General features: G+C 43.5%; 1 protein-coding gene across 1 annotated transcript in view; it reads left to right on the top strand.

The window, feature by feature from the left end:
- LOC119374677 (1-phosphatidylinositol 4,5-bisphosphate phosphodiesterase) overlaps positions 1-22122 on the top strand; it is a 137677-nt gene that overhangs the window by 27570 nt on the left and 87985 nt on the right. The window contains exons 4-12 of the mRNA XM_049410976.1: positions 3378-3464; positions 5683-5742; positions 7150-7287; positions 8675-8754; positions 10759-10812; positions 13354-13435; positions 13682-13782; positions 17029-17086; positions 21545-21864. Coding sequence (XP_049266933.1) covers positions 3378-3464; positions 5683-5742; positions 7150-7287; positions 8675-8754; positions 10759-10812; positions 13354-13435; positions 13682-13782; positions 17029-17086; positions 21545-21864 — 980 coding nt within the window. The remainder of the gene's footprint in view (positions 1-3377; positions 3465-5682; positions 5743-7149; positions 7288-8674; positions 8755-10758; positions 10813-13353; positions 13436-13681; positions 13783-17028; positions 17087-21544; positions 21865-22122) is intronic.

Raw genomic sequence — 22122 nt, forward strand, 5'->3', positions numbered from 1 at the left:
GCGACTGGGCGCTCTGAAAACTTCTCTAAATAAATAGCCATCGCGCACTCGCGCAAACGAGGTTTGCAGCCGTGATAAGTGGATCATAAGATGTCTATTGCAACAAAAAAAACAAGGTGCAAAATTTTTGTGTCAGTGCTCCTTTAAATGTGTAATGATGGATGTATAAACAAGTATTCGACAGTTGGAGCAGTAGAATTTGATAAGATCGTGCTTGCCACTATCGTCACCCAAACGCTACCTTGTTTCGTGAGCTCAAGTTCACCTGATTAACACTTCTGTTTGCATTAATGTTTTCAGCTAGTGTTTCTGGACAGGGTTTCCAGGTTGAAAACACAAGAAATAGCCAAAAAATTGGAAAAATCAACAAAAAAGTAGCCAACTTGAGCCAAGGACACCAAGAGTAGCCAAAAGTAGCCACGCGTGTTGGGAAACAACTTCGGCGTTTTCGTTTAAATGACTAAATGCAAAAGCCTTTCCGTGGAAATGTAAAGTAGTGCATGAACCATTCAAAATCAGAACTGCTGCGATTAAAGCATAAATTGTTGACTGTAGCAATGATTTCGTGCAGGATGACGAAGTCTCTTGCGCTGTTGCAAAAATGACACTCCCTTCACGCATCTTGCATGACCTTTCATATAAGGTCTAGATAACGACAAGAAAAATAAACTATATACTCCAAAAGTGTTCTGAACATCGCAGTTGCTGGTATTGAGGCAAAACCTGTAGTCACTTTTGCAATAATTTCTTGCGTGATGACGAAGTCCGAGCAGTCAATATTCCAGAGTCGCAGTCTGTACCCAATACTAAGAAATGAAAAGGAGTTTATCGGATATTTGATTTTTAATGTTGATGAGTGCAAAGTGCCCTAGATGTGGAGCACTTTAGATTGTCGTGTTCTTTCCAATTATACGGTTTAAAGGGACACTAAAGGCAAATATTAAGTCGACGTTGATTGTTGAAATAGCGGTCCAGAAACCTTGTAGTGCTGCTTTTGTGCCAAGGAAATGCTTATTTTGAAATAAAATCACGTTTTTAGTGGTCCGCATCGCGTTAGCGCGCTTCAAATCTCCCGCCTGAAAATACGACTTTCATACGTCACTGCTGCCGTGCCCAACGTTGCCCGCTTTTACTGCGCGGCCGCCGACACTAGTAGCAGCCGAGCGGAAGTAGCGGTACCCACAGTAGCAGCAACGGCGCTGCGGCAAAAACTTGCTCGGATGGGCACATTCAAAGCCTTCACCAAGTTGCGGTTGGTCTCGTAATCCTCAGTACGAAAGGGCAGCGAGCACACACGCAGAGGTGTTGACTGCTTAGCACACTGGCGCAATGGCATGACACTAAGCCACTTCGAGCGTAAGGGTTCATTCCGCGGCACCCAGGAAAAGACACACCGGTTTCCTTGCTGCAGCACTGGCGTTATGCACCATTCGGGCATCCGGCAATATCACACGCATGCGGCATTTTGTCAAACTTTCTGTCAGAGCGGCTTTCAAGAGCGCGCAAAACACGCACGGCAGTACGTGATCCCGAAACTACCACTGAGACGGGTGAGGCGCAGTTCGGCGAAAACGGAACCTTTGAACCACGCGCGCCGTTCCCCATGGCAACACCACGGAGGTTTTGTTTTCCATGAATCAAGCGGAAACGAACAAACAGCATTTTATTACGTCTTTTGATGCTCGGAATGTTCTTTTTTTACTGCTGCTAGTTTGATTACTAGTGATTTATTGTAGGCCGACTTCCATACGTCATCGGGATCACTTCGAAAATGTCCCACTCGTGGCGCTCATCATGTGATACATTTAGCTTAATTTCTCGGTAAGTAGGACACTGCTGTTGATAATATTGCCGTTTTAGAAGTTTTCATACACTGGGCTTTCACTCTGACATAAATTGTTATTTGCCTTTAGTGTCCCTTTAAAGATGGGTTCAGCGATAGAGAGCTGCAAAATTAAGCACCATGCAACAGTTTTCCCTGAGTTCCAGCCATATATCTAAAGGTCTTTTCTGATTTTGTATGCAAGGCCTGCTTGACTGGCAAGTTATAAACATGTAGTCTTTTTTTAAATTTTATTTTATCATCTCCACAATTGACCCTTACCCCGGCTTAGGCAACTAATCCATTCATTTAATTAAAGTTCATTCTCTGTGCATTGCAAGTGCTCAATTCAATTCTGAGAGCTGGGAGCACACTTTGGCCACCATGTTTTGAAGCCACATACTCGAATGCTAGCGGCTGAGACGCCACCAGATATTGATACTTTGGCTGAAATCTAGGGAGGAAGAAACTAGCCAAAAGGTAGCCAGAAGGTAGCCAAGACATTTTTTCTGCTCCCACTGGCTTCAAAAAGTAGCCAAATTATCGTAAAGTAGCCAAACCTGGCAGCCCTGTTTCTGGATGTGTACTGTTGCTACCCCGTGACATCAGTTCCAGTCAAGGAATGATTCTTTTTCTGACATGTTACTCTTTCTAGGCATGCTTAAAATGAGCTTATTTGTGCGCTGTCAATCGCAGCGTCAATTACATATATTCACATGTATCGCATATGTCAGCTTTTCTTAAAAGTGAGACGACACCAATCAGCTTTATAAAGCCTCTTGCACAGTCAACCATATTGCCCCGCATAAGTGGTGCCTTAAAGGGACACTAAAGAGAAACAATGAATCGGTTTAGATCGATAAATTGTGCTCTTAGAACTCTAATGTCGTTAATTTCCCCATCATAGGTTTATTAATAGAGGAGAAAATCAAGTTCAAAGTTTTATTTTTAATATTCGCGCCGAAATCTCCCCACGTGACGTCACGGATTTCAAAGTGTACTTATCATATTTTGGCGCCATTGGTTCAACCAAATTACCCCAAACTTGGTAGGTTAAGTCTATGGCCCCCACAGAGGACAATGTACTTCATTTTTACTGATTAGGAGCTACGTAGTCCCTAGTAGGCGCTGTCAAAACATGTGACGTCACGGCGAATCATGCGGAAACTTTAAGGTGGCGTCGCCACCCACATTTTGTTTGTGCACGTTTTCTCGCTTACTAAGCGCCTTCTCGCAGCAAGCGTGGTGTTATTCATATCGTGAAAGAGTACTTTACTAATATAAGAAAAATCGTTTTGCTCTTTAGTGTCCCTTTAAGGTACCTGCCGGGCTACCTTATGAAATGCCACTTTTTCACGGCGATAAGGCTAAGAAAAGGCTGGATTTAAGTATAAGGTTTGTTTTTGTAATGCATTAAGGGGCCGAAAAGGTAAGGAGGGCAAACGACAAGTACTAGGTTCCTTTATGAATACGGGCCATAGTCTGGAATGTCATGTCACCACTGCAGGCAAACTTTGTTACCGTGTATTCACCCGCCTGCTTGCTTTGTCCTCAGGAGAAAGAACAAGTAGTCTACGAACCGAATGCCTTGTTTCGAGTCGACGAGTACGGATTTTTCATCTATTGGAACAGCGACGGGAGGGTGCGTACACACATCTATATGTATTTCATTTAAAGCGCCGCTCTTAGCGCCTGTTCACGTGTTTCGTGTTGTTCGTGTAAGCTAGCAAACAATTGTCCCCGGGGAGAAGGAATGTAAAAGACAAAATGTGGAGCACAGCTGAGAATGAATGACATACAGTCAAATCCCGCAACAACGAAATTGACGGGACGCGCGAAAAAATTCGTTATCGCGGAATTTCGTTGCAGCGAAATTTCATCTATAGACCACAAATGTTAGGAAGATCTGATGATCATGACTCGTCATTTGGTCCCGTCAAGCGCATATGCATTGTCCTTTGCATTTAACTCTCGCTAACTCGGACGCACTTGGCCGCACACCGAGTGAATGTATTTTCTCGCGTATAACACGCACAAAATATACAGAAAATTTTGCGCTAAACTCGGGGTGCGGGTTATACGCGAATGTCGGTGCGCAAGTTGGCTTCACGGTAATGCAAGGAAGGCGGCTTTGCATCAACACGCGAGTTATACACGTGGGTTATACACAAGCAAATACTATATGCAGGCTACCCTCGATGCGTGCCGAGCGCGTAGTGCTGTAAAGGAGTGTGCCAAAGTTCGTTAGAGGCTAACTGAAAACGAAGTGCTGATGCTTCGCACTACCACAGTCATAAGCGAGCGAAGGGAAAGCTGAAACGCTTCGTGCCGTTTTACGACTTTATTGCCTTTAATCTTTCTTCTGGTGTATTAGCTGCGTACTTGAGCGTATTCGCTATCGATGATCGCGACGATAGCGACCGCGGTTTTCTGCGCAGCGGTTGCGGCAAACGGTGGTTTGTTTTCAATCCGTGCGCGCTGGCCGTGCGTGTGCCTTGAGAACTGCGTCGTTGCTATCTGTGATCGCGTCTACCGCAGTTTTGACCGCAGCATTGCTTTGAGTCGGTGCGCGTACGTTGGATGCGCGCGTACTTTGGTGGTCGCTCATGATCGCGTCGACATGACCGCATTTGTGTTCACAGCGTTTGCGGCAGATGTAGTTACGTTTGGACTAGGTGCGCCCTGGCCGCGCATGTGCCTTCGAAACGCCGTGGATGTCATTCACGATCGCAGGGCATGTGACGACGAGCAGTAGTTTTGTTTTGAGTGCTTCGTGAAAACAATGGCGGGAGTTCTTGAAGAACGATTCTTCCGCGGCCCACACGCGCATCAAACCCGCCGGCAGCATCATGGCGGATGGACGATCTGTCGCCGAGCATCTCAATGGCGAATAATTTACCGGGATGTGCGTGTGGTGGCAGAAAGCATGTCTCCAATGAAAACACGGGTCTTGCGATGCGGCCACACGGCTCTGGCAACGAGAAATGATCGAGTTTCTAGCAGAATTTCGCGGCAATCCTAGGCAAGCTCCGTTTCCTTATGTGCTGGCACTCGCGAAAACTTCGTTCAAGCGGAAATACCCAGAAAAAGTATTCGTTGTGACGAGACATTTTTCGCATCGTTTTCTATGGGCGGCTGACGGAGAATCGAAAATTATTCGTCGTGGCGGAAATTTTGTTGTAGCGGTATTCGTTATAGCGGGATCCGACTGTATGACAAAGAGAGGGAGAAAACAGTGGCTTTTCAGCATTTCAGCTTCTATTATCTCGTACACGTGCTTGATTCTGTGCTTGTCGATTATAATAGCACACACAGACGCAATTGTAATAGAAGCTCACATGATTCTCGCTTTACGCAAACTGTGCACTAGCTTGACATCAGTCTTGCTATCTAGAGCTACATTTCCTTCAATCGGGGGCTTAGAATTCGAAGATCGTTAAGCTACCAACCTGAGCTGTGATGTGGTTTTGAGCATATAGTTAGGTGAAATACTTTCCACTAAGTTGTTGTACGTTTGGTGCTGCGGTGGTGTTCTTTTTTCTTGTCTACATCGTGATCGACCGTCAGATCTGAATACCTTCGGATCCGAAGGTGGCAGGTTCGGTCCCTGCCGGCAGCAAGTTGTCTTTTCGTCCACTTTACTTTCTTCACATCTATATCACGTTTACTACTTAAAACAGCACAATTAACGTCCCCTACACCTTTCTTGGCTTCATTATCTGCTGGCTTTCATTAAGGTTGTGTCAAACAAAGAAACGAGCCTTTGAAAATTCCCTTCCTTCATACCTTACAATTTCGTATTTTAATTAATGTAAGGTTATTGTCATGTAATATTTTGAAATGTCTTTTTGCACTTTTAGGATGGTCAGGTGCTCGAACTGTCGCAAGTGAACGACATAAGGGCTGGTGGAATACCGAAGGTATGTCTCGGCATTTTCATTCAACATTTTTTTTTTCATACGGAAGTGTTCTTTTCTGGCCCACTTTCGCAGTAAACACACGGCAGATGCTATACGTCATATTCTCATAATTTGCTCCAAGCATGCGTCAAGGCGTTGTTTTTCAGTATTTCAGAGTAAAAGAAGATGGCAGGCACTTGAGATTCACACTTAAGTTACCACTGTAATTTTGAGCGAGTTGTGGGAGCAGACAGGCGAGTGCTATGTAGTCAGGAAAACTCTACAGTCCAATAACCACGTTTTCAAAAGAGATGATTATTGCATCGAACTAATTATGATTGCCGTTAAATCGCAGTTCTTGCTTCTTGATGAATTCAGCTTAGTACAGTGTCCATACCTATGCATTATACTCATACCTCGATATAACGAACATGGATATAACGAATTATCGGTTATAACGAAGTAAATGAAGAATAGCCTTGGAATAGATACAGTGGTTTGAATATACGTTTATAACAAATTTTCGGATATAGCGAAGTCATTTTCTTGTCAAATGCGAATTTGTTATAATGAGGTTTAAGTGCATATGCAACTACCATTTGTGCTACAATGTCGCCTGTTACAACCATTTTTCGCAGCTACAAAGACATGCGCACAGTGTATGGTAAATGGTGAATAATGCATCCAAGCGTGTGCCCTGCCGTAAACTGCACCTCCGTCATCTCGCAGAGAAGAGGGCTGGTGCAACCTTTGCTTTGCACAAATTGCTCGTGGTACATGAAAACATGTAACCTGCTTGCGCGAAAGCTTGGTCAAGAGTGAAGGACTCTGTCTTTATGTGCCATTATGGGTCATGATATAGCGCAAAATATTTTGCCCCTCTCAAACAATTCTGAAAAGCCCATACTTTACGAATATGTAGTTTCGCAGCTTTTTCACGTTGCCTTGTACACCTGACTCTCGGACTACGTCATGAAGGCTGTGAATGGTGCCCAAAAGTGAATTTATAAGTGGCAAACTTCATGCTGGTTCTTTATTACTGATGCTAGCAGTGCTATAGTTACGGGCTGAGTGCCAAGCCTTGCAATCAGTGAGTAGCCTTGTTCATCTTGTACTAGAAACAACTTGACAAGAGCTGAACTCTCACAAAGCTGTAATACTTGTGTGCAAGCAACAATAATCCAAACACTTGCACAAGAAGAAAAAAGAAAACTTTTTTGAGTGATAGCCACTGGGATGTGGTGTGGTCCACAAATTGTGCACACTATTTCCTGTTTAGTTTTGCCTTGAAGATTGATGTAGTTACTTGCATTGTAGGCATGAGAAATTCAGGCTTCTCTTCTTAGTATTCAGTAATGTGGACTTCCGACACAGACGCAAGTGTAGGTATGCAGCGTACATTATGTCTGACTGTGTGTGTGTTTGCAGGATGTAAGACTGCTGGCAGAGCTTAGCAGCAAAAACCGGTATGGCCTGGATGAAGTTTCACTAACCATCTGCTCTGGCACCGACATGGTCAATATCAACTACACACATGTCGTGTGCCCAGACCCCGAAACAGCCAAGGTACGCACGGTGCCCTCCTCTGTCTCCTGCACACACGCTTCTCATGGTGCATGAAAGAATGCCTAAAGAAAAAAAGCAACTGCCATTAGCAAACTGAGCAATTGCACGGCATATCTGACAGGTAATCTCAGAGTGCTCCTCTTACAGATCCATGAATGCGTAAGATGACAACTAAGGCTTAGCGTGAGCATAAAGTGGTCATCAGTGGTGACAAGCAAATGACATTACTGCTGCTATATCCTCTCGTCCTAACATTGACAACCGTATTTTACATTTTTTATAGCACAAACTTACGGTGACCCAACAAACAAACCACAACATTTCATTAGGGATAGCACAGTTCCAAGCTTTTCTTCTTAGTGTGTTGGAGGAATATGTAATTAACTATTTTTGTACATTCCTGTTTTGGACCAGATAGAGAGGGATGTATTTGAAATTCTAATGTTGCTACAACACAGCTGCAGTGCAATATATTCCTGGCCTGTAGCTGGGCAGAGTTCTCAGACACACTTGTGAATAAGCCAAGGCAGAGCTTAGTTTAGCTTTATTTTAACAGCCGAGCTGTTTGTGCACGGAGAAACTGTTAGGTGCAAACAAAAACTATCATCGTCGTGAACGCAATAACTCGGCCGGCACGATTTTGTAATTTTTCTAGCCACGAAGTGGTCAGATGCACTTTTTCACTCCCTCAGTGTTTGAGAGAAGCTTGAAGCATAATTCTGCGTACAGGAACTCAAAATAAAACAACAAAGGCTAAGCATTGTGCTACAGCAAAGCAATGATTGGATAAGTGTCTGTCCTGGCATCCCTTCTTCGCTTGTTTGTCTTTTTATTACACTCAAACCTCGATATAACGAACACGGATATAACGAATTATCGGTTATAACGAAGTAAATGAAAAATAGTCTTGAAATAGACGGTGTTACGAGTAAACGTCTATAACGAATTTTTTGATATAACGAATTATCGGTTATAACGAAGTAAACGAAGAATAGTCTTGTAATAGATACAGTGTTACAAACAAACGTTTATAACGAATTTTCGGATATAACGAATTAGCGGGTATGACGAAGTAAACAAAGAATAGTCTTGTAATAGACACAGTGTTACAAATAAACGTTTTATAACAATTTTCGGATATAACGAAGTTATTTTCATGGCAGATGTGATTTTGTTATAATGAGATTTGAGTGTAGTACAATATTTATTATGCCTGGACACCACCGAGCCCAACTCTTGCGAAATGAATGAGACTCCATTCTTTCAGCACAAGGTTGCCGCACAAGCACAAGATTGCCGATTCATTTCTTACTGGAAAGTTTTCGCACATTGTACCGGCCAGCTAATGTTTTACAGCCGTGCAATAATGTATATACCGTTTCTGCAGGTGTGGCAAGCTGGCCTACGCAGCATCACCAACAACATCAAAGCCAACAATGTGTGCCCTGCCACCTGCCTTGAAAAACAGTTGAGTGCGATATTTTTTCCACGTGTAACACTGAGCCTATCTACTCAGCCAATAGGAAAACTAAAGTGGGTTTGTTCCGCAGATGCCTTCCCCTTCTCTCAGGTGCCTCTGGGCAACCTCACAGCAGGAGTTTATGACGTTGGGCCAGTTAGTGTTGCATAACGAAAGGGAAAAAACAGCGCTTAAATGGCGAGGACAGGGAAGGAATGACACACGATGCACTGACTAACAACAATTTTATTGCAGCAAGGCAATGTATTGAAAAGCAATGCCTGCTAGCACATGCACAGTACGTATCGTCACGTCAACGTGAGTGAAAAAACGTAAAAGAGAAGTTAAACAAACTTGTTTTGTTTTTCTTTTTTTTTTACGGTAGCGAAAGGGTTAGTAAGTTATTGTTAGGTCCTGAACCATATTGTCAGCCATAACATATCAGACACTGACACGCTGACTTCTTGAGATCATACGCTGCCTAAATTAATGATCTAAAGTTTCATTTTGCTACAAAGTAGCTGGAGGGGTGGAACCAACACCCGTTGATGTCATTGACCAGCATTCATTGATATTGAGAGCAGTGTGTGCAATTAGGATATTTTTTTTTTGTGCTTTGGTGATTTTTTTAATTCGGAGTCCTTGTTCTCAAATTCATACTCTGGTTTTCTAAACTGCTTTTTATATTTGATAATTAGTTGTTTTTCTAATGAGGAATTGTCAAATTGGCAGTGTGTTTTTGTACGTTGTTTATTGTTTGCAATTTTTGTTATTGAGCGGTTCCTTGTTTTTGAAAGTACCTTTTCCGCTATGTTTTTTTCTTTTTTGTTCTAAGTTACTGTAAGATGCCCCTCCCAAGCTCAGTATTTTGTTAAAGGAAGTTTACGAGATTACTGCCTCTGCACACTACCTGTATTTAAAATGGTCTATCTATAACAGAGTAAGCATAGCTTTTTGCAATTTCATATGATACAGGCTAAACTCAAGTTGAAATTCGCATTTCTAATGGTTTTACTTGAATTCTGCAACATTTAGCACCAATGGCTCATTTTAGTTATTTTTTAGCAGCCCAGTTATTAGGTTAGTGCGGTGCTAAAGAGCACCTTCAGTTTTAATTCTTGAATATCTAGTCCCACTCAGTTGTGACGTAGTGTATAGAAGATAAAAAATCGTAATGTTACATGTTTTTGGTAATATTGTAGTAGCTTTATAGGGGGGGGGGGTCGTGTGAGTTCATTAACATTAGTAAATCTCGGCTGCTGAGGTGATGGGAGCTGACCATAAATTAAATTGAAGGATAAACATCAGTGAATTGTAAAAATATTTTAGCCATCTTAACAAATCGGGGATTGTTGTCCGTGGTATCTCAAACTCACTGGGCTGCCCAAGTGATTTCGAGCGGTGGAACGAGTTTGCGACTTAGAGTGCATCTTTTACACTACCCCTAGATGTGTGTGGTACTCATCACTCTGGGTCATGAGAAAGCAAATAACATACAAAGTGCTGCGTGGTTGGCAAAATAGCAACTGCAAAACAACAGCACTGGAAGAGGGCAGCTGCTCAAACAATGTAACACTCTGTTCTTGTTGCTGTCATCGTATCAGCAACATCCATGTAAAAGTGCAATCATTTTTTACTCTCATCCCTTTTTTTTTCATTTGCTGCTTGCATACATTTACATCTGCTCTGTAAAAGCATGATTTTTCTGCGCAACATAGGTGATGCCTTGAGCCTCCACCTCTAGCAAAGCAAGCTGTGCTTGCTTTGACTATTAAAGCTTGACTGTTTGTCAAGCTTTAAAAATGCTGCACAAGCAAGATGACCTTTTTTTTTCCCCATGCACCGACTTTTCATTTTGCCAAAGGTTATGTGGATAAATACTTATTTGCACCTTTTTTTTTCAGTGCAGAAAGTACAGGCCTGATGTTGCTTTCCAGCAGTGAATGATCTGTGATTTGTGGTGTAGCGCATTTTTATCTTCTTTCCTGTTGATTCTTGACTGTCATGTGCAGTTGGATCAAGCTAGGATTCCTGGTGGACCCGGATGGAAAATTACCCGTACGAAGGTGAGTCTAGCTTGTCCAGCTCTTGCGTGACTCGTGTGCCTGCTCCTTACCAGAGTTTGTCAGGATTGCGTGTGCACCCGTATGACTTGTGCAGGTGCGTCAGGCTAGCGCTTAGTTGTCAACATGAAGCTTGAAAACATCTGATAAACAATGCACTCAACACAGCATTATGCAACAGAGCCGAGGTGTTGGATGTTAGAATAGTATGCTACAAAAAAACGGCAGTGTCGTAAAGAGAGGAGAACTTTTTAACCCTGCTCCTATTCTAAAATGCTCACTTGACTCATTGTTCTTAGACGTGAAGCCATTGTGCAACAAAGGCATATTTGGGGTGGAGGGATGCATTTTCTGTTTTAGAGATTTGTATGTTGAACTAACGGTCCTCATGCCATGGCCTCAGATGAGGGCAGCACTGTGGGTAATAAAAAAATAATAAAAATAAATAAAAAGAGAGCTGGGCATCTATTGCGGTAATTCTATATTCATGTAAGCTGAAGTGTCAAATTGCCTCAGAAGCAGGAATATCGCTGAAATTTTTTCGCACTGTTGTAGAACAGCCGTGGCTTTTGCAGGCACTTCCAGAATGTTGGCAGTCAGTGGCCTTTAGTGATCACTGGCACAGCAAGACATCGTGTATTTCGTGTTGGAGGTTGCGTAGCCTTGTAGCTTTCAAGATGTGGCAACATGTAGAGGCTACTACAATTGCACAGAGCACGTAGCCAGAGCAGTTTATGTTCGTGCAGTGCATTGCACTCACTGACTACCAACATGAAGTGTACGTGATGGTGACGTGAATCCAGCAACCAGCTGGCCTGACTAACTGAGGCATGGCAGTCTGACTGTCAAAGATGTCAGATTTAGCTGTTTATTAGGCAAAATTTTGACTAGCAGTATAAACAACACGCACTAGTGATGAGTGCATTCATCCATCTTCAAAAGACAAAGATTTTGTTGGTATACAATTTGTGACTTTCAATGCAGGAAGATTGATAACTGCATTATGAATCCTTGGGAGTTAACACTGAATGTCCATGCACCTCTCCAGTAATATTCGTAATAATATTCATATGCACCAATAATAACCATGCATTCCTGGCCAGAGTGTTAAAAAGAATCTCTTTTCATTCTGGTTTTGCAAAAAAAAAACATTTCATTTCTGGTTTAACTTTGAAGCGATAATTTAGGGTTCAAACTGGTGTGAACACTTGTATGAATATTTATATAATTTTCATTACATAAAAATAATTGTAGGAGAACAGCATAAATTAATTTGTAAAAACCTCAGTGCACAGCAGAGCTTTATAAAAATACTAAAAGGTAAAGTGCCAGTGCGTTTCTTTTCATATTCCATGTAGCTAAAGGAAGCACATTTTTGAAAGCAGTAACATCACTGCGATCGAATTTTTTCTATTTTACATATCATTGTGATAGAAAAACGATTGCCCTGCTCAGAAGTGTTTCTCAATTTTTTGGGGTTTTGTAGGTTTCCCACCATCGAAGAGACGTTTGAGGGTCACAAATTCAAAATGCTTATGAGCATATTGTTATAACATGCCCGACTCCCATGATCAAAAATCCACTTGGGTCTGCCACTTCTGAGCTAAAAGCACACTCGTGTTTATTTGCTAAGGAGTTAGCATAGTTCGTCCACATTTGCAGGCAATGCGTGGTTCAGAAGCTTCGGCAAAGGTGGAAAAATAAAAATTGAAGCTCCTCCCCTCCCCCCTTTTTTTATTCTAAAATGAAAAGGCAAGTAACATTCTGGTTCATGCAGAAATGAACTTTGGACTATCCCAACTGCCTTCCCTTAAATCTGCTAGGCTACTGCAGCAGCATCTGTTGTATTGTAGCAGCAGTGGCGTCGTTAAATGTATTGAAATGGTGGACTTTTTTCAAGCGCATTTTGGTTCACAGTAGTTGCTCTTGCTTTCTGCTAGCAGTTCGTGTGCATGAGTACATGCTTGGGTGAATTGGTAATGGTGCGTTTTGATATTTGCCGCATTCGCGTGCTAAAGATATAAGGGCTCAGCTAACTTGCGAAATTAATGAAGCTGAAATGATAAATAAGCACGGTGATATGTGTGTTAGTGAGCCTTCCATTGCATTGTTGAAACACGAACTTGAATATCTTTCCAGGACTTCAGGCGATTATGGGCACTGTGCTTGACACGTGACAGTCCATGTATGATGTCAATTGCTCCGCTGTGGATAGTTCTGTTTCCAGCAGTGAATATACTTGGTTCTTCATCAGAGTAACAGTACGCAGCAGTCAGCACGCTTTCACTCGGCCTGTTTTGCTTTTTTTTTACCCTCAATACGTGTGTGCCCGGCAGGGTTGTTTGTGGCCAGCTCTATTGCCCCACATGACAGCAGATCTGTTAGATCTTTTACAATCCTCAATCTTTTAGAGTTCAACAATTAGGGTGCTTGAAAAATTTTGTAGATATCACTTAAGACATAGAGGCCATGACAAGGTCGTTGAAAGTTGCAAAAACATTCTTCATGAGATGTTAAGCAACTCACTCTGAGGTCTGCCTGCAGGATAGCGCAGACATTTGCGTCGGGCAAGACCGAGAAGCTGGTGTACCAATGCATTGGCGACGTTGGACTCCCCAGTGGCAAGGTAGGCCGACGATTTTGTGCTTTTGGCAGAGAACTCTGGGCTGCACACGATCAGGAAGGACGCTCTTTTAACTACTTTATTGTTCTGTTTTACTATAAACTTCTTTGTCTATATTTTTATGCACTGCTTGGCCAGTAATTCTGAATTCGGAAACAAAAACTCTGCATTGGTTTGCTGCTATCACATCACTAGTAAGTGCCCATGCCTGCAGCCTTTTGGTGGCCTGCTTGTGGCCGACTCTTTCAGAATGACGTCATCGAGCCCCAAGAATTCACCCTGGAGAAGTTTCAAGAGTTGTACCAGAGGGTCTGTCCCCGCAACGACATCGAGGAGCTCTTCAACTCAATGTGAGTTTGCGGGTTAGTTGGGACAGGAAATCTTGCAGGAATAGGGGGGTTCCATAAAAAAGATGTACACAACAAATTGTGCCTTCATTGAATTGCTAATATTGTTTGGTCGGGGTTTGAGTGTAACAATATCACTTTGCAGCTTCCTTGAATGCCTTTTGTTTGCAGCATTTTCTCAGTAATGATTTTTCAGCAGAATCCCTCTGTGAACCTGACAGATAATTACGGTGTCGAAAGCAATGGTGGATGTTGCAGCAGGCAGTTGGAGGACAGTTTTCATTGGATCACAGCTGCAGTTAGCAGCTGCCATAATGTACGTCACCTAAACTGTTTGATTGCAAGCTCCAGACTGTCATGACATAGTTCTTAGCAATGACGACGGCATAGCACAGTGTTATAAAAGGTGCCTATGGGCTCACTTGTGGTATGGTTGGTACAGTCAGTAGCGTTTTTCTGAGGATCGACTCAAGAATAAGACTTGCCTAATGTGGCTTTAGTGAGAGCTTGGCAAATGGTGAATTTGTGCGTTCTATCCTCTGCTGCTTCTCATTGGCGGCACTTTAAACAACACGCATAAATGATCAATTCACTATCAAGTGACGTTTTTTTTTTTTCTTCTCTCAAGTAAGTTGCATGCAGTTGGTGTTTGTGGATTTGGTTCGTTCGTAACAGCAGAATAATATTACCCCACTCACTGTTGGTAGTTAATTAGCCTACCATTAAGAAACTGAAAAAGCTTCATTAAGTTTCATTAAGGATGACTTTTTGTCCTCTTTCATGATTTACTACACTACAGTTAAAGACAACAATTAATGTCCACTATGTTTTCCCTGGCCTAATTGGCTCTTCGGTTCATTTGGTGGCGTCTTACTACGTGTGTGGGTTTTATGGTGCGGGGTTCCCAACATGTGCAGGCAGCGACCTTTTTTTCCCTTAATATCACACTACCGTTGTTCCTTGCTCAAGCAATGCCGTAGTTAACTATCGTTCGAAACAGAAATTGTTAGTGTGTCCAGATGTGTTGCACCAGAAACGAGCCCTTGATTCATTCCCTCTTTGGTTCTTTCATGGTGAGGGTATCGTCCCTGTATACGTGATGCCTTCAGGTAGCATCGTGAGGGTTTATTGGTCAGCTGCCAGTTCGTAAAAAGATCACGTGCTACTTGACATCAGTTGAGAAAAAGAGTGTTCCACACTCGCCATGAGGGGCACCCCGAAGTGAAAGACCGGTTATAACATGGCTACCAGGAAAATGCCACCGTCAAACGAGGTAGTGAGTGTGCTTCAAAGCAAGAGAGTGCCAGCCGGGGAGAGCACGACGAGGCTGAACTGAAGGAGTTAGAGATGCGGAGTGTACGAACCTGGAGCCGAGGGATAAAAAAAGAGAAAAAGTCCGCGATAGCAGCACGTTGCAAGCTCATGGGTGCATGGAATGAAGAAAAGGGTGTGGTTGCCAAGGCAACGGAGAAGCTTTTGTGCCGGGCTGGCCACTTTGCTCCGGCCACTTGCCGACTGCATGCGCTCCGCACAGAATGCGTGCTTGCGTCCGCATCAAGTGCGCGTTACCATTGTTTAAGGAAAATAAATACTAGTTGCGTTATTGTGGAGTGCAGATACCACTTGTGCGACTGACTCCACAGTCTAGGTGGTGTTCCGCAAAGTTAAAGTCTTTATGGTTTGTTGCCCGAGCTTTTGCCTTTGCTGTCAGTGCGTGGGCTCACGCGCTTGGCAAGATTTTGCAAGGTAGTTGCCCATGGCTGATCTCCGAGCTACAACAGTTACGCGTGCACTATCGTTGCTTCATTGCATGAGTGCGATCTCTTCGACGCCTGATCCCTACGTTTAGGCAAGCTTTCCGCGACTGCATGCCAAAGCGCAGGCTTGGCCTAATGAGTGCCAGGCACCTGGTCAGTAGCGGCTGTGAAGGTTGCGGCGTTACCGAGTAAACTAAACTCTTTGTGGTAGCTGCAGCACTTGAATAATCGTTCGCGATTGCCACGTTTTCGACATCGAGCGCACCCGAGAAGTTGGAACATACTATACGTCATGCATAACTTTGGTTGCTGTTCAGCATTGTTTTTGTGTAGTGCGGTTCCACGCGGAAGAGTGTGCATAATCAAGGAGGTCCGAAAAGTTTGTCGGCAACTGTCCGCGATAGTGTTATTACTTTTCTTCTTGGCTTTTTTCTTCCAGCGTTCATTTTGTCAACAACGCAGCTTCTCGGACTTAATCGTTCAACATTTGGAACCTCAAGGAAGCAAATACTCCAGTCGCACATATCGATTCTTGGACGTGTGCGGCTGCTTTCGTGCAGCCTTTGAAAAAGGTTGTTTTGGTTATAGCACGATACCGCTTATCGCACGGATACTTGCGACTCCGGTGACTTATGTTACAAGCGGTCCAGCGGTTATAAGCGGTATGTTATAAGTGGTCCAGCTGTTATAAGCGGTGTAATGTCCGCTGTGCCTCCCTTGGCTTTGTCTGTTGATTTAATGAGGTTGTGCCTAACAAAGAAACAAGCCCTTAATTCACTCACTCTGCAGGTCTCGCACAGGCAACAGCTTGCTGCTCATTCCCACACTTACTCCTATTTGTCTCTTGGCTTTGTTTTGGACAGCCTATCTTATGATGGTATGACAACATTTTGTTTGCAAAATTGATTATATTGCTTTGTTTATCTGTTGGTTTCACAGGCCATGAATTGTTGGCGCAACTTATATAAACTAGCCTTCTTTGTCATTACTGCTACCCTGCCACGGTGGTCTAGTGGTTATGGCGCTCGACTGCTGACCCGAAGGTCGCGGGATCGAATCCCGCCTGCGGCGGCTGCATTTTCCATGGAGGCGAAAATGTTTGAGGCTCGTGTACTTAGATTTGGGTGCACGTTGAAGAACCCCAGGTGGTCGAAATTTCCGGAGCCCTCCACTACGGTGTCTCTCATAATCATATCATGGTTTTGAGACATTAAACCCCAGATATGATTATTACATTGTCATTATTGCTGATGCCCTGTAATAGCAGTTGGGGTATTTTTTGAGCTCACAGACTTTTAAATCCAGGCTTTTTACATGTGGAAAACACACAGCTGTAGTGCTCGTGGGCCCTTATACTTTAATTGACATTGCTTGTTTAAATTGGGGTTTATCCTGTGGGTTACTTTTCTAGGAACAGAAATAGAGCGCACACAGACTCAGTTTTCTTGCTGCTGCACGTGTTGATGTGTTCTTTTCTCTTTCACGCCCACAGAACAGAAGGCAAGACAGATTACATCAGCCTCAAGCAGTTGATCACATTTCTCAATGAAGTAAGTCATGCTGCCTTGTACATAGATTCTCTAGCGCTTGACCTTTTCTGCGCAGGCCTAAAAGCATTCAGCTCAATCGACTTTAATTCTTTTGTGTGTGAGAAATATTCAGATTAACCAAGAAATCAATGGATGTGCCCTGTTTTATGTGCATGCACAATTACACCATACTTCAGATGTCATTGTGATTTGGAACAGCTTCAAAGCAGTTGGTGGGAACAAGATGTGGATCAGTTGTTCCCTACCTGACCCACATCTGTCAACTATCATTTGATGTGCATGTGTGGGTAAAGAGGATAACTGCTCAATTAACTGACCTATAATTAACTGAGCTATACATGGGTAGGTTTTCAGAACAAAATGATGCCAGAACGCAACATTGTTCACAGTCTTCTGTGGGTAGGGGCACCGTATTAACAATATAATATCTGTGTCCTAGTATCTCCAAGTTGCATTTCATGTACAGAGCAATTATTAAACAGGTAATTGGCTAAGTGGTACGCATTCATATTAGAAAAAAAGAGTGCAAGACAGAGACAGAGACTGGAGAGTAGAAAAAAAACTTATTGTTCATCCTTTTCTCATAGAAATCGCTCATAACACGAAATTGAAACATGCCTCCATAGCAGTAGTTGCAGGTGTGTTGAGTTTTAATATATACAGTTCGCACAGTGTGTATTGCTGTGTATTGGACCAGCATGACGGACTTTGATGTGGATGCACCCATGGTTACGCCCACTGCCACGTTTCTGCTGAGCATTTTTCCAACTCCTTTATGTCTTTGGTAGCCCAGTATGTTTTGACGCTCTCAGGTTCACGAATGCGAGAAGCACAGTTCATAGCGTGCATTTTGAAAGCGAGAAAGTGTTGTGCTTCTCGATTGCGCGTCTTCTCAGTCCAACGCACTTAAAGGGACACTAAAGGCAAATAATAATTTATGTCAGAGTGAAAGCCCAATGTATGACAACTTCTAAAACGGCAATATTATCAACAGCAGTGCCCTACTTACCGAGAAATTAAGCTAAATGTATCACATGATGAGCGCCACGAGTGGGACATTTTCGAAGTGATCCCGATGACGTAGGGAAGTCGGCCTACAATAAATCACTAGTAATCAAACTAGCAGCAGTAAAAACAGAACATTCCGAGCAACAAAAGACGTAATAAAATGCTGTTTGTTCGTTTCCGCTTGATTCATGGAAAACAAAACCTCCGTGGCGTTGCCATGGGGAACGGCGCGCGTGGTTCAAACATGGTTCAAAGGTTCCGTTTTCGCCGAACTGTGCCTCGCCCGTCTCAGTGGTAGTTTCGGGATCGCGTACTGCCGTGCGTGTTTTGCGCGCTCGTGAAAGTCGCTCTGACAGGAAGTTCGACAAAATGCCGCATGCGTGTGATATTGCCGGATGCCCGAATGGTGCACAACGCCAGTGCTGCAGCAAGGAAACCGGTGTGTCTTTTCAGTGGGTGCCGCGGAATGAACCCTTACGCTCGAAGTGGCTTAGTGTCATGCCATTGCGCCAGTGTGCTAAACAGTCAAAACCTCTGCGTGTGTGCTCACTGCACTTTCGTACTGAGGATTACGAGACCAACCGCAACTTGGTGACGGCTTTGAATGTGCCCATCCGAGCAAGTCTTTGCCGCAGCGCCGTTGTTGCTACTTTGGGTCCCGCTACTTCCGCTCGGCTGCTACTAGTGTCGGCGGCCGCGCAGTAAAAGCGGGCAACGTTGGGCACGGCAGCAGTGACGTATGAGAGTCGTATTTTCAGGCAGGAGATTTGAAGCGCGCTAACGCGATGCGGACCACTAAAAACGTGATTTTATTTCAAAATAAGCACTTCCTTGGCACAAAAGCAGCACTACGAGGTTTCTGGACCGCTATTTCAACAATCAACGTCGACTTAATATTTGCCTTTAGTGTCCCTTTAAGCTAGCTTCACGCCTCATAGAGAGGCTCCTGCAGCACTTCAGCATTTCACTCTGCTGCACTGCTTCTAGATGGCAGTGCTGTCCCTGCAAAGGTGTGAAGCATATGTGACATGCATGTACCAAGAAACCTGCGAGCATTTGTGGTGTAGTGGTCAATGTGCCAGGCTTCTATGCTCAAAAGTTGTGCGGTAGGAGGTTTGATTCCCTTCTTATAAATTACAAGCGATAAGACGACAGGGACAAGAGAGGGCACAACACGAGCGCTTATGAATCAGTATTCATGTAATGTAATCAGTAAGTATGAATCAGTGCCAACTAGCTTGGCTTTTCGTTTTGCTTGATTTTCATGTTGGGTAACTGGGCTGAAGTTTTTACAGCGAAAGCTGCTCTGAGACCACAACAACAGCCAATTTTGATGGTGTAGTTGTCCATTGCCACCGCCACTGGTGTTCGTAACCGCTATCGCGCACAATGAAAAAAAAATATATCCATGATTGAGCGGGATTCGAACCCAGGCCTTTTGCATGGCACTTGAGTATTCTACCACCGAGCTACATCGGTGCTTGAAACTCCTTCGCAAAAAGACCCTATACAGGCATCATGTCGGGCAGGTAATCACATTAACAGATGTAATAAAGTAGGGTAAAAGAGTAAATCACACAATGCAAATTGCGTAACTAGTTGGTGATTTAAAGCTTTCCGCCCATTACAAAAGGCTCAGACGTTCACAAAAGGATCATCGTGATCAGCCACAGAATCAACAAAGTCCAAGTGCCTTAGAGACACATAGTAGGCATTTCGCTTCTCAGCAGAATGATGAATAATGGCATAATGGGTATTTCCCTAGTTCGCAAAATTTTGATGATTTATGGCTTAGTGGGTACCTTGCAAATGTACTTGCTGTAGTCACCCCAAGAAAGTTTACAAGGAGCTCTAGAAAGGCTGTACCTCCAGCTTTCACTGTGACTGTGCTGCATGTTCCGCGCAGGCCTGGCATTTTGAAAAAAAAATTTCTTTGTCACCTAACTTCATGTCCTTTTTATTGACGTCAGTTCTGTGAAGGAAAATTATGTTCGTTGATTCTTGGTGGACCCAGACCTACAAACACTTTAATGTTAAAACACAACACAGGCAGCCACTTATGACACATGAGTTCCTGTTTTTTTCATCTCTCCACTCTTTCCATTACCCTGTTTTAGGTATAGAGCAGATATATGTGAAACTTATGGTGGCCTCCTCCACAGCTCTTGGATAAAGCTGGGCCTACCTTGAGTGCAGTGGTGCATTGCCCTTCACAGTTTATTTGTTATGAGGGCGAGCCAAGAAGGGCGGTGGCTTGATGCATGTTGTGTCCGTGCACATCCAGTGTTGAAGTTAACATGATCGAGCACACACCAGGAGAGGAATCTTCTCCTCTGGCCTGACTGTGGATGTCACCCACGTGCTTATCTTATAGGTGGTGTGGGATGAGATCTGGACACAGAATAGAACTGGCATAGTCCAGATGAGCCGTGGAAAGGCTCAGTCACCTACTTCTAAAACCTGTACTGTGTATCTGGCACAAGAGGGCATCACTCGATCAATACCCCAAAACAAACAGCATCTAAACACATTGCATACATGTACAGCCATTGGCAATCAGGCAATACCAATCAGCCACTCTGCTAGGGATGGGCGAATAGTAAATTTGAGGTTCGAAGCGAATAGTGATTTGGTCGAATAATTTCGAATTGAATAGTTCGAATAGTACTCAGCACATATTATTAAGAAAAATTTAGCATTTTCTTCATGACCCTTGCATAATATTTTTAAGAATTGGAACTAGGTATGAGTGAATATCACTTCTTTGGTTTGAAATGAAGTGGAAGAAACCTTGAATGGGGGGGGGGGGGGGGGGGGGGATCAAAATTTGAATAGCAGTAGGGTGCCAGTTATAAGTGGTACAATACGTTACAAGTTGGAAATTACTATACTTAGCGCATATAAGCACATATAACACGCTGTTAAAATTTTAAAAATATGTACACTTAACTTTGAAGTGTGGCTTCGCGGCAGTGCAGATTTCCCCTGGCAGGGTGGTTTCGCGGTACAGCAATCCGACGCTGCAGTGAAACCATCTTTACAGGGGGCTATGTGCAGACAAACATACGTATATTCGTTCATTTCGAATACTTTGAAATTTTGAATAATATAAATTCGTATCGAAGTTAATTCGATTACTTTAATATTCGTTAGAATATTCGAAACGTCCGAATATTCGCCCATCCCTACACTCTGCACTCTTTCTTCTTTCATGCCATGCACACTGAAAGCTGTGGAATGGCTGTGCACTGTAATTTCTAATGCGGCCTGGTGAGGGACCCTTCAAATGTAAAACAGGGTTGTCAGTTGGCCACCCGCTGTTCTTCTTGCTCGTGTTTCCGTTGTTTAGTTGAGTCAGCAGATCGGATAAAAGAATGAAATTTGTTTACTTATTCTGCATTAGTCACGTGACCAGTGTCCGAGATACAAAAAGCGCCTCTATTCATGCAGAAGCAGCGCGACCCAAGACTAAATGAGATCCTGCACCCCTTCTACGACGAGCGGCGGGCACGGGAGATCGTGTCGGCCCACGAAGCCAACCCCGAGAACGTGCGGGAGGGTCGCCTCAGCCAGGGGGGTCTGGTGCGCTACCTCATGTCGGACGAGAACGCGCCCGTCTTTCTCGATCGGCTCGACATGTACATGGAGATGGACCAGCCTCTGTCTCACTACTACATCAACTCTTCTCACAACACCTATCTCACTGGGAGGCAGTTTGGTGGCAAGTCTTCTGTGGAGATGTACCGACAGGTGCTCCTAGCTGGATGCAGGTTAGCACTTCTGCTTGTCTTACTAGGGATAAAATGAGTCCTCCGATTTGCTTGCACAAATGGTTTGATTCAGTGCAAGTGCTTTTGACGTAGTTGAAAAACAGTAGAAATGTTTTTGTCGCTGGCACAGTGCTGTTAGAGATCTGGCTCTTCGTCGTTCCACATTATTAAATATCAGCATAACGAAATCCTTTATACATTTGAACGCTGCTACAGTGAAATCACTGTCACAGCAAGGACTTTTTGATTTCTCATCAG

The sequence above is a fragment of the Rhipicephalus sanguineus genome, chromosome 11, assembly GCF_013339695.2.
Source record: "Rhipicephalus sanguineus isolate Rsan-2018 chromosome 11, BIME_Rsan_1.4, whole genome shotgun sequence".
NCBI lineage: Eukaryota > Metazoa > Arthropoda > Arachnida > Ixodida > Ixodidae > Rhipicephalus > Rhipicephalus sanguineus.